Genomic DNA, 12,845 nt, shown 5'->3' on the forward strand with positions numbered 1-12,845 from the left:
ATTCACAAGTTTCAAAATTTTTTTTCAATGAACAAAGAAAAAAATCGAGCAAATACTCGCTCAGTAGTGAACTAACTAGCTAATTTTTCATTCACTGATTCATTGATAAGACAGCAAATATTTTTAACGAATAATTGAAGCAAATGATTCGACTTACACGGCAAGCGAGTATTGACTGTCATTCCAGACAAATATTTGCTTCGTATGATGCCTACTTTAAAGCTGCTTTCGGGAACTCGGGAATCCCGGGATCAATATATCTATTCCCGGGATCCGGGAATCCCGGGAAAAGGTAATTCCCGGGAAATTGTTCCCGGGATTGCAAACCCTACTTCCTAACTTGACCGTGTTTACTGAGAAGATTTTGATTCTATTGCATAGCATAGTACAGGATGCCGCTGGAGGAGACGGAATTGATATCACTAAGTCGTTGATCCACAACGCTCGCATTTCACATAGCCGATATGTTGAATCGTTGAAGGCAAAGAAGAAGGAGCAGTCAGATCAAGATGAAGAAGCCCGGAAAAGAATGCCACGGCCCGTGCTATTAAAGCGATGGAAGCCAAAAAGACACAACTTCTCGCGAACACCCACAAAGAGGCAGCACTGATGGAAGAGGCAATGCGTTTTGCAAGAAAAGTGTAACATAATTTCTTTTATATATTGATTCTTATATGGTTGAGGTAAGACCGGCCCTTCAAACTCAATTTGGCCTAGGAGTCACCGGTAATGAGTATTATATGCGTTGTTTATAAGATACTTGTAGACAACATATCCTCTCCGAAAAGATGACGTCCGTCATATTTCTTGAATTTTTGCAACAATATCTCTTGATTTTAATAAGGCTCGCAATAAGTCACGCTTTTTCAATCCTTAACTGTATGTAAAACTACAGAATTCGAATGTTCAATTACCCGGGAAAAATATTTGAACGAACAGGGCAAAACCGGGAAAACAATCGGGAATTTAATTTCGGGTTTAGAGTGGCCACTCTGATCCAACATCAGCTCAGGCGAATTGCGAAAAACTAAAAGCAATCTGCTCGTTGATATCCAGAAATTCATGCTCAGTAAAAGAAAGCTTAGTGTTAGGCAGGTTGTTGCTGTTTTTGGTACGATCTTTTATGGGCAAAATATTTCTTCGGGCTAATATATGTGCTTGTGTGTACAACTAAACTATGGCAAATGTTCCAAACTCTGTTTACTTGGACAGTAGCAAGACCTCTTAGTTCATTTTTTATCAAATATATTTGCTATGCCATTACACGATGCAAATTATTTTCAAAAATATAACTGAATAGAGAGTAGAATTCTGTGTAAGAATTTATTTGATTAACAGGGACGTTGTTCGCCATTCGGCAAATTGAAGCAAATAAAGTGATATTACACGGCAAGCAAATATTGACCATCATTCCAAGCAAATATTTGCTTTGTGTAATGCCCACTTTAGTGCTTTAGTATTGAAAATTATAGTAAATCATGCAAAATGCTTCGAGAAACTCGGGAATCCCGAGAATCAATATTTCTGTTTACGTGATCCTGGAAATCCGGATTGCAAACCCTATTTCGTGCTTATTAAGAAACAGATGAAATGTGTCATTATATGGAGACCGATTAGTGACCGTATATGCATGTTGAAAATGAAGGGCAAATTCTTGAATTACAAGCTAATCAATTGCTACGCACTAACTAATGGTAAACTCGATGACGAGAAGGAGCAGTTCTATGATCTCCTTGAGAAGACTTACAGTGAGTGTCCAGAGCATGACATCAAGATCGTCATCGGGGATGCAAATTCGCAGATCGGGCAGAAAGACTTCTTCCACCCCGTAATTGGTAGAGAAAGCTTCCACTCTACTACGAACGATAATGGCCTGAGGCTTATCAATTTCGCTGCAGCCACAGCATAGCTATCTCATTATAAAACTATCTTGGCAAGCTCTTACAACTATTAGTTGAAGCTCCCAATTAGAGAAGAGTACTTTAATCCTTCCGTACGTATTTGAAGCAATTTCCATTTTTTTGCAGCGGGCTTCTTTAAACACCCAAAAAAAGTCTAACGGCTATAAACTTGGTTGATTTGTCACGATCAATGTTTATACAAAGATTTTTCAGTGATACACCGAATTTGATATAGGTATTCGTAAGACAGCTAGTTGATCAGACTTTTCGCTTCCGTCATTGGAATTGTCGATATTCAGGAGTTTCAGGCGCGTTTTCTTCAACTAATTCAAATAGTGGAGTGGACTACCAGAAAACAAAAAGCCCTTGCTTCGTTGGATTCTATTCACAGAGCACACATATTTCACGCAAATTAACGCACTTTTATTCACATTCAATGGCGAACACACCTACCATGAAATTGAAGTGTGAAATGCTCATCAACAGTAGCCATTATCCCACCCTACCTTCCACAACAAACAATGGCGAACCGGCAAATATAAAACAAACGAAACAGTCAAACAAACCACGTGCGGCGTTGTTGGTCTGTTACATTAAAAACCATCTGGTATCGGTCCACGGTACCTATTTGCGATCTACTTCTCTGCTAAAGTTGAACATATTCACAAATTTCCCAGGTGTGTTCATATCTTTTCTTGGATTATAATTTCAATTTCAATATGGTAATAAGCATGAGCCGAGATAATTAAATTTAACGCATCGCCGACCGACCGGTCATTGCTTGCTGCAATGAGACCCAACAAACAACAAAATAAAAAAAAACTCGTTCAGCGGTGCGGCCAATTGATAATCGCGATGAACTGTTCAGACAGAGGTAACTATCATATTCATAGAAAGAAACACATGAAAAAAAAAAACTGAAGAGTAATGGAATTAGAGCACAGCTAAGCAAATGTAGTTTTCAACACCTTAATCAACGAGCGGTTTGTGTTTAGTGTTATGTATACATGTTAATTTGGCGGTGTAATTTAAGTGATTATTTATTTAATTTTGATAGCTACCGTACTGTTATATGCTTAATAATACTTACTTTCAAACGCAAATGTGTAATGGATAAATTGACTAAAAGTCGTACAAGGTGAAAGCACTTTGACAACTTTTGCCGTTGTTGTTTTTCGGGAGAGCGATGCAAACAAAGATTAATCAAAACGCAACACCGTTTACGGGTTCAACTGTGCGTGAATGTTAGTGTGGCTGTTCTTTTTTTCGTTTCATTCGTGCACGATGCAAAATATATGCATGCTTGCCTGCAGCAGTGATAAGTAGGTATGCAAACTTTATGTACACTGATGTTTGATTCCGACAAAATGGGCAAATTTTTTATTGCTCGTTTAACTGCGGTGAATGTGAGATAATTGCTACTTTCTCCGCAAGGGTTAGAGATGCATCGTTTACATCGGTCTGTTGAAAGAGAAATTCTTGTACTGTGTACTGGTAGTGGTGTGTTAATCAGAGCATGTACCGCAGTGTCGTAAGACCTCAGATTAGAAGATGGTGGCAATTGATATTGTTTCTCCAGTGAAACTCACAGACAAGAGCATGGATTTTTCTTGGAGTTAAAGTTGAAACTGAAAAAATTGCATAATACAGAGAATCGTGTCAAAATTGTAATTTAAATCATAGTTTTATAACTAAAGTTGATACGGTTTTATAGAATTTATTTAAAAATTGATAGAATTCCAATAGTCAGAAATAATTTATCTTTAACAAAATAGTCACCCTTGAAAAGGTGGAAATTAAAAACGAGAAATCACGAAAGGCAGATTCATGAAAGGTAGAATCACAAACGCAGAATCTGTAAGAAAGACTCACGAAAGGCACGAAAATGCACAGGATACATAAACTATACTAATTAGCTAGTTTATAATTATTATCGATTATAAAGTTAAAAAAGAATGATCACCTCCCCCAACCGCCCTCTAGCCGATAAGGGAAATCCTACGCACGGCTATGACAGAGCTGCAAGGCATCTACTGTCGGTCAATTTAACACCAGGAAACTATAATGTTAGAAACTGGCTATGCTGAGGAGAGATTAATGTCTCTCTTCTCGAAACGTTATGTCATAAACCAAATCACGACATGATAGCTTACAGTAAACAGGGAAGTATACGAAAAGCGGTAACAGCGGCAAACAAAACGGATCAGTCTCGCGTTGGAATCAACAAAATATATCGATTCCACTAATTCCGTATCACTGACAAGACAAATTAATCGCTCTGTTTTTAAGAGGCACCAAAAGCTCACACGAAATTTGAATTATGTTTTCGTGCGGTAATATTAAGACGCATTCATTAAGCGGTTCCCCCTGCTGGCAAACCGTCAGAGGGAGCACGTCCCACAGAAAGACGCCCAATCAGATAAGTAAACACAAAGCGAATCAACCTGTTTAGACTAATGGTTTTACGTACCTTTATGGTTCGCGCATTCACACACCGCCAGCCCGGCACGTTGACCCCAAACTTACAATCCGAGCATCCGGAAATAATAAAACAGACTGCGGAACACATGCCATCAATCGACAACGGAAAGATAAGTTAACTCTCGACCAAACCTCTCTCAGTGATACTGAACATCACCGTAGCTTCGCGACCGTGGCAGTGAAAAGAAGTGGCAGAATAATTTATTGCAACCACTTTTCGGGTGGGCAAGGAAGTACCAAAATGATTGGCACCGCAGCAAAAAAGATGGCTTCATATTGACCCCGACGTGATTTGAACACGCAACCTTCTGATCTGGAGTCAGACGCGCTACCGTTGCGCCACGGAGTCTGCTGTCGGTGGGGCAGGCGTTAGAGTGTGTAACGATACTTTGGTTATCGCGCGAACTTGCTGATAAATATAGCTACGGAACTGCGAAACACATTGAATCTAAACAACCTTTCTCAATACGCGAATCGGCCGTGCATCGTTAAATATCGTTGTCGCTTAGATGCTGCTGCTGAATGGTGTCTATCGCAAAGTGTACCGAGGCACAAGTGCAAATTATCACTCACCGAACTGCGCCAGCTAGCAAGTTCAGGAGTTGGTTGATTCATATTATCGAAGCAACAATAGTTTCAATATACAGTACAGCATTTTGAAAAGGATTTATTTGCCTTAAATTAGGGAAAAGACATTAAACATTGAAGATTATGATCATAAGGTTCGTATTATGGGAGAAAGTTCTTTTATATCAGAAGTAAAGTTGGCAATAAAAAATGAAATGAGTAAAATCAATGATGGATTGGGAAACTACTATATATGATAACGCTTCTAGTTGGTGATGTGTAGTTCAGGACTCAATATTTTACTGGACTTAACTAAGAAAAAAGAAAAAAATGTTAACTATGAGACACAACCGCAAGGTCAATGTAGAATTGCGGAAGCCTGGCTTATGCCAATGTGTCTGCAATAGATTAGGGAACTCACTTGGTTGGGTTTAATCTCTCTTTTTTGACGTAGAACTGGGTCTTTGTTTTCTATACTGGGGTACATTCTGTACAATTTGAACAGAAACTGGTAATATGTTGTTGGATAGATAAAATGATGCAAAATTTTGTAATACGTTAGTTTTCATTATTATTATTTTATTGTTCAGCGGTAAAAAATGATAAAAAGATTCAAAGGACTCTTTTCGCTAACAATGAACGAATCACATGCCAGCATGCCTAGTACAGGCGGCATGAATAGACAGACACCAACCGTTTACTGTGACATTCTCTATATTAGTATAAAAACATTGACAGAGTTTCCAAGGTCAATAAATGTTTCCTTCTATGAACGTGAACTAACTTGATGTCTCAAAGGTAAAAGTTTTTCAAAAACTTGAAACAGCCCTCTTTCTTAAACAATTTGCTACAGGCGAAGAAAAAAAAACAATTTGTTACAGGTGAAGCAGAGTACCGCTGCACAGTGGTCCAAAAAGGCAAAAAGTGGAACTTGATACCATAACGCTGTTCACCGTCATCCTGCCTTAATGGTGTCTTCGAAACAATTATTTGTATGAATGGCCCGCATAAACTCAAATTATCAAAAGTTATTAAAAGTTAACTATAACAAATTTAAAAAACAAACTTTTTTGTATTAGGGATAGAGCTATAGTTTATTTGGCAAAGTTGTAGAGAATTTGAAAATATGAAACTTTGCTGAACAAACAAAATTTCTATCTTTATTGGGTACAAAGTTATGGAAGTTACTCAAAATTTAGTATATTGTACTTAACTTTTGTTAGTTACATTTTACACGAAAACGTTGTTCGGTAGAATTGTTGGAGCACATAAAACACATATTTTTGCCAAAGACCACATATCTCCAGGACTTTTCCTTACAAAGTTATAGCATATTTTAGAATATTTTTTCGACAGCTTAATGAAGTTATAGGGTAAAAAATGCAAAAAAAGTGGAATCATGATGTCAATACCTTTTCTTAAATCTTAACGCATAAACTACAAATTGTTATAAGTCCCATTTGTCCCAATCGACCCACTTTTTACGTTCTAAAAGTTATCGAAAAAATAATCTGAAATATGCTATAACTTTATTAGGAAAAGTCCTGGAGCTATCTGGTCTTCGACAAAAGCGTGTGTTTATATTTCCCAATGTTTCTTTAGAATGAAATGCAACTATTAAAAGTAAAGTGCAAAAAACTAAATTTGGAGTAACTCTCATACAAAATACACTGCAACTCTGTACCCAATGTAGATAGTAATTTTGTTAATTCAGCAAAATATCATGTCTTTACATGTTCTAAACTTTCTCCAAATAAACCATTACTCTATATGCAAATATAGAAAAGTCAGTATTACTGATATATGAGAATCTATTGTAACATATGCTCTCCGTACTCTAGTATGGGTAGATTGAAACAAATGTAAACTGCAACAGTTTGTAGTACTTGAGCTAAACTTTGAGGAAAGTACGGAAGTTAAGTATAAAAATCTAAATTTTGAGTAACTTACTTTATAACTTTGTATCCAATGAAGAGAGGAATTTCATTTATTCAGCAAAGTTTTATATTTTCAAATCTTCTGCGACTTTTCCAAAAAAAAAAAAAAAACTTTTCCTCTATCTCTCAACACAAAAAAGACAGTTTTCTTTATTATTAAAACAGTACACTTTTCATAACTTTTGACAATTTGAGATAATGCGGGCAAGGATGAAAATTGTCACTCATGCTCATTTTTTTCGCAAGCCGATAGCTCATTTGATATGCACATTTTTGAAAAACTTTGTATGACGAGCTTAAAGTCCTCAAGTAGTACTACAACTTTGTCGAAAAAAGTGTTGCTCGTACTCAAACCACGGGGCCGTGAGAACAGATTTAAGAAAATTATCGCGTTAATTATCGCGGTCGTGATAATTATCGCGATAATTTGCCAGAGTGTCCTCTTACAGCTCCGGTGTTTGAGTACGAGCAATACTCTCTTCGACAATGTTGTAGTACTACTTGAGAACTTCAAATTCGTCATACATAATTATTCAGAATTGTGGTTATTAAATGAGCTCTCGGCTTGCCAAGAAAATTAACGCGAGCGATAATCTTCATTCTTGTTTGCGGGTCACTCATACAAATAATTGATCCGAAGACACCATTGTGCTAGAATGAAAATGGAAGGCGCTATGGAATTAAGTCCCACTTTTTGCCTTCTTGGGGCATTGTGCACTGATGGTTATCGGAAAAAACGTGAAATAAACGCCACGTAGGGTAGAGCGCGGCTTGTTGGTCACGGCGCGTGTCGTTTTTCGGTTTGATTCTGTGCTGTGAAAATAATCGCCAGTAGGAAGGCAGCAGAAGCAAGTTCTCCGAACCGCCGGATGTCGGCAGCACCGTTTGCAGCACGGAGCAGCAGCTGCTGGGACCTTTGGCTGCAGATAAGCAGCAAAAGATATATCCTCGCAGAGCAGAGCGGATAATAATGGTAGTTTTTTTTTGTATTTTCTACGGTATCGGTGGTATATTTAGGCCTACATTTTTACCTCTCTCGTCCGAAATGGACGAAACAGTTATCGATTCGTGGGATTCTGGAGATAGATTCTCTATCGATTCTACGTCCGATACAGGCTGATACAGGGTGCCGCGGGTCGGAAAAGCTGCCTCACAAGACCTGATTCATCGGGCAAAACTATACCCGGATGGATATCCGGGGCCCTGGATTGTCTGTCTTTGGTCGAAAACTAAGGCAAGCCTCAAGCAAGCAAATGAGATTGCTGTTTGTGAGTTTTTCACGCTGGAGTACCACGTGTACATTCCAGCTCGTGCAGCGGAAATCGACGGTGTGATCACCGACTCGAGTCTGTCGGTCGAGGATCTGTTGAAGGCTGGAAAAGGCCTCTTGAACGACTCCAGGCTTCATCCGGTAAAGATACTCGATCGCAAGCGATTGCATTTGGTATCGCTTGACAAGGGTGTTAAAACTTGCACCCAATCAGACTCTTTTCGCCTGACTTTCGCTGGGACTGCTCTGCCGACCTATGTGCTCGTGGATAAGGTGCGCCTACCCGTGCGCCTCTTTGTACCACGGGTAATGAACTGCAACAAGGGCAAGCAGTTGGGTCATACGGCCACTCACTGCGGCAATAAAGAACGTTGTGGCAAATGCGGAGAGCAACACGCAAATGATGTCTGCGATGAAGGTGCTGGAAAGTGCCTCTAACAGCACCAAAACATAATTAAGCGGTCTCTGAAAGAAGCGCAGAAATGCTCCAAGAGGCCGCTGCCGCCGAATTAGTTTCCCCGAACCTTTTCGAGATTTTGTCGACTGATGAATCTGATTCTGACGATTCAGTTGGGGAACCCTCTTTAGCTGAACCTGGGAAATCTAGGAAGAGAGAAAACCTCTCTTATCTTAATCTTTCTAGAAAAGGTCAAAGGAGGTCCCCATCTGAAATGACAGATACTATAAAAACTGTTGGTGCTGTTGAAAAGCCGAAGCAAACTCCTCCGGGATTGATGAAGCTCAATTCCCGCAGGGAGTTTCAAATTGCCCAACAGTTTCTTCTTTTTCGTTTAAGATTCAGCCAGAATCTGGACTGTTAAAGTTTTCAGTTATTGTTTAGAAGCCTTCTACTGGCATTTATACCTAAAGTTAAAACATTTTTAAGCAGTTGACTGCTAAACGGCCCCTTCTTGCAGCGATTGTATCCTGCGATGGGTAATTCACCCGCTGAAGTGAAGTATTCTATCTCTGTTTTACAGTGGGATTGTAGAAGTATCATCCCCAAAATTGATTCACTCAAAGTTTTGATTAATAAATACAAGTGCGATGCATTTTCCCTCCGGGAAACATTGCTCACTTCACTGACCTTAACTTTCATGATTTTAATATTATTCGCCTCGATCGAGATACTTCTTACAGAGGAGTACTTCTAGGGATTAAGAAGTGATATTCCTTCTATCGTATCGACCTCCCCTCGATTCCAGGTATCGAAGCTGTCGCACGTCAAATGACAATACAAGGCAAAGAGCTTTGTAGTGCTTCAATATATATATCGTATATATCCCCCCCAAAGCACAAGTTGGAAAACGGCTGCTCTTTGAATTAATAGAACTTCTCCCCTCGCCACGTTTGATTTTGGGTGATTTCAACTTTTATGGAGTGGCTTGGGGTTCCCCTTCTAATGAAAACCGATCCTCTTTGAACTAAAACATCGATATGACAATATTAAATAATGTGGATATGACACGTGTACCAAAACCTCCAGCGCAACCAAGCGCTCTAGATTTATCCTTATGTTCGACATCGTAACGGTTGGATTGCACATGAAAGGTAATCCTGGATCCTCACGGTAGTGATCATTTGTCTATCTTAATTTCAATCGAATAACATTTCGTATGACCTCACACGAAATATTGATTGGAAGTTATACGAGGAAAAGATTTCACGAGCCGTCGAGTCGATTCAAGATCTCCCACCACTTGAAGAATACAACCTCTTCACAAGCTTGATTCTTGACGCCGCGTCGCAAGTCCAAACTAAACGATATCCCGGCGGGAAGGTTAAAACACGGCCTCGCACTTCGTGGTGGGACATCCGTGTCCTATGTCTACGCGGAAGAAACCGACGCGTTCAAAACCTTTCGGAAGGAAGGCAAACCCGACGACTTTAATCGGTATTCGGAGCTTGAGAACAAGTTTAAAAGCTTAGTCCGAGCGAAGGAACGCGATTATTGGAGCCAGTTCGTAGAAGAAATTTTGAGAGAGACATCGATGAGCACTCTTTGGAGCACCGCCCGACTCGGAAGAGAATGTTAGTGTCAGTAGGATCGTAGCGCTAGTCCCGCACTTATCCTGTAAACATAAGGTCGAGTTCCGAATCGGAATGTAGCACCAAGGCTTTGCTTTGCTTTAGTGCTGGTTCAACAGCTTGTTGGAAAAGAATTTCAGGTAAGTCGAATAATTTACGATATTTCATGATGCATCACCAAAATGCGTTTCTGTGCATGATGAATTTCATTGATCTTGCCGTGCAAGGATTCCGTCCCGTTCTCCTCATTGAGTAATCGAACATATCGACATAAAGCACCGATTCGAGAATCTATGTGGCTTCTAGATGTGTTATCACATTTTACACGTTTGTAATAATGTTCATTGGTTTCGAGATAGCCCCAGAATAGAATCAGTTTTCAACATTTTTATAAAAAGTGAAATGCCACTCTGCCACAGGCCATATGCCGGAATTCAGCTTTGTAAATTTTAACTTGGCGGCACCATTCCAATTAAAATATCGTCGATTTGCGAATTGCTTGCAGAGGAAAATACTCTCCATAAAAGTCGAGGTGCCGTTTAGCAGGTGAGTAAATCCGCTCGTAAACATCGTAACCGCGAAAGAAGAAAATATTACTGCTTCCGGGCTCTATCGTTGTTGATGGCGAACTACCGGCATCGCCCCAAAACATTTTTTCTTTCGCTCATTAATTTCGGCAAATTTATGGGTGTTGCCATAAAGCGATGAAATACCTTTCGCGCGGTCGCGCGGAAAAACAGCGTCGAGCTCACGATATTCGCCACAAAATCATACTCACACGTATGCCAACGCATCGGAGGCTGCATTAGGGTGTTTCACTTTTGACAATCGGATTATTTTGAGCGAATTTAATTTCTAGTGCTCGACATGAATATAAGAAGCATACACATTCGCGAGGAGGACAACCTAGTCGACGCAAGTATTATGAATCAACCTTTCTACTGTAAGGGAAAGATAGTTTTTCAAAACAGCAAAAAAATTCAACAAAAAAATTCAACAAATGGTGAACCTCAACCCTGCCTCCAGTGAAACAGTCGGACTGTAGCAGCATAGAAGTTCGCGTTAAGTGATCTTCGGTGATGAGGATTTCCGCTTCATCTTCATTTATCATATTAACCCATACGTGCAAGATATGCTTAAAAACGAAAAAAAATACCGCCAATGCAAAAGCGGTGAAAAATAGAACTAAAATTGGGTGCTGGCCTTTATTTGAACAGCTTCCCGGTAAACGTAGGCTGCATCCGAATGCTGTAAAAATCTCGCTTAAAAAGGTTATGACGCATCGTAAATATATAGGGTAATACATATGGTTTAACGACAGAGTCCATATCTCTTTTAAAATTAATCGACACTGTTTCGTTATAATTTGTCATGGCTTGGGATTAAATTTTTATAATGACGTCCGCGTATTTCCGGCGCCGAAGTGGATAGAATTAAAATATCCGATTTTTTGCTATATGTCGCTTCCTAAGAAAAGCATCGTAGCAACAAGATAACTAGCTTAGGAACATAATAATGCCTCTGATCCATGCTGAAATGATATGTTTTTGGGTCAGGAAATATTGTGAGTAACAAAAATGATATGATCAATCACCGCGACCAATTTGAGTTATTTGAATATCGTTATTTAATATTTTTTACTTACTGATAATTCTAATGCTCTGGGTTCAGCATTTTCACTGTGACTGCTTTTGATACTAAGTAACACTAGCCATATTCCTGTGGAAAAATAAAAAAAAACAACGACACGATTAATAACCATTCATGTTTCACATACCGTACAACATGTGTAACCATCAATGAAAAAATTGCTCACAACCTAGTCTTATTTTTGTTTGTCAAGTTGAAGAATTACATTGTCATGTAAAACACGAATCGATCATAAATTTCACACACTTCACCCTAGCAGCCAATATTAGAGGGGACACCTACCGAGACCTCCTTTTCGTGGGAAATACGCGCAGGGTGGCCCATTGAAAATTGGTGAGGAAATTTCTCTCATTTCTTTCCCCACACCGATTATTAGCACCCATCATCATTTAATTAATCGATTGTTTCTAAGCACCTGGCTGGCGGCTTTAACGTATTCCGATATGTGAATCATCGAGAGCAGCCGAAACGAAAGGAAACAGAGAGTAGAGCACCGTTTTGCCGCGTGCCGTTCGGTTCGCCTAGTTTTTCGGGCCCGAAATGAATTATTAGTTTCGGCTGGGACCTATGCTTCCCATCGGCGGAGGCATCACAGTGGGTCGTTTCGATAGGAAGAGCGGGCAGTCTGCAGTGTGGTTCTCAAAAACCTTCCAAAATGGCTAATATCTGTTTGGTGACGGAGACTATCGCTATCGAGTTTGTATTTAAAAATATACCTTGTTTTATGAAAGAGTATTCTTACAACGCAAACGAGCAACAATATTTTTTCTCGTCTATTCAGTTTAACAGTCTACATAGAATGCTTACAAATAATTATTATTCAAATTATTGATGAAGTTTTTGAAATTATTAAAGAAAGCGTAAAAGTTTAATGACTACCTACAACTCATTTCTTTATAGATGAAGATATAGATTTTTTTAAATTGTTGGCCAATGTTGAAACTACTGTGTGTATGTGCCAATCACTTTGGGTGGTGAGATGCGGCGAACAAAAACCCGATAAATCTCAGT

The 12,845-nt window shown here is 39.2% G+C and overlaps 1 protein-coding gene and 1 non-coding gene across 8 annotated transcripts in view; both read right to left on the minus strand.

The window, feature by feature from the left end:
* The window catches only part of LOC129732231 (mucin-4-like), a 255,175-nt gene that overhangs the window by 18,919 nt on the left and 223,411 nt on the right, over positions 1-12,845 (minus strand). For all 7 annotated transcript variants that reach the window (XM_055692890.1, XM_055692887.1, XM_055692885.1 and 4 more), the window contains one exon: positions 11,830-11,903. Coding sequence is in view for 6 of the 7 variants with exons in the window: in XM_055692887.1 (XP_055548862.1) it covers positions 11,830-11,903 (74 nt within the window). In the remaining variant the exon portion in view is untranslated. The remainder of the gene's footprint in view (positions 1-11,829; positions 11,904-12,845) is intronic.
* On the minus strand, positions 4,660-4,731 carry Trnaw-cca (transfer RNA tryptophan (anticodon CCA)). Its single transcript has one exon. It is a non-coding gene; the product is annotated as a tRNA-Trp (tRNA).

This window comes from Wyeomyia smithii, chromosome 3 (assembly GCF_029784165.1).
Source record: "Wyeomyia smithii strain HCP4-BCI-WySm-NY-G18 chromosome 3, ASM2978416v1, whole genome shotgun sequence".
Lineage (NCBI taxonomy): Eukaryota > Metazoa > Arthropoda > Insecta > Diptera > Culicidae > Wyeomyia > Wyeomyia smithii.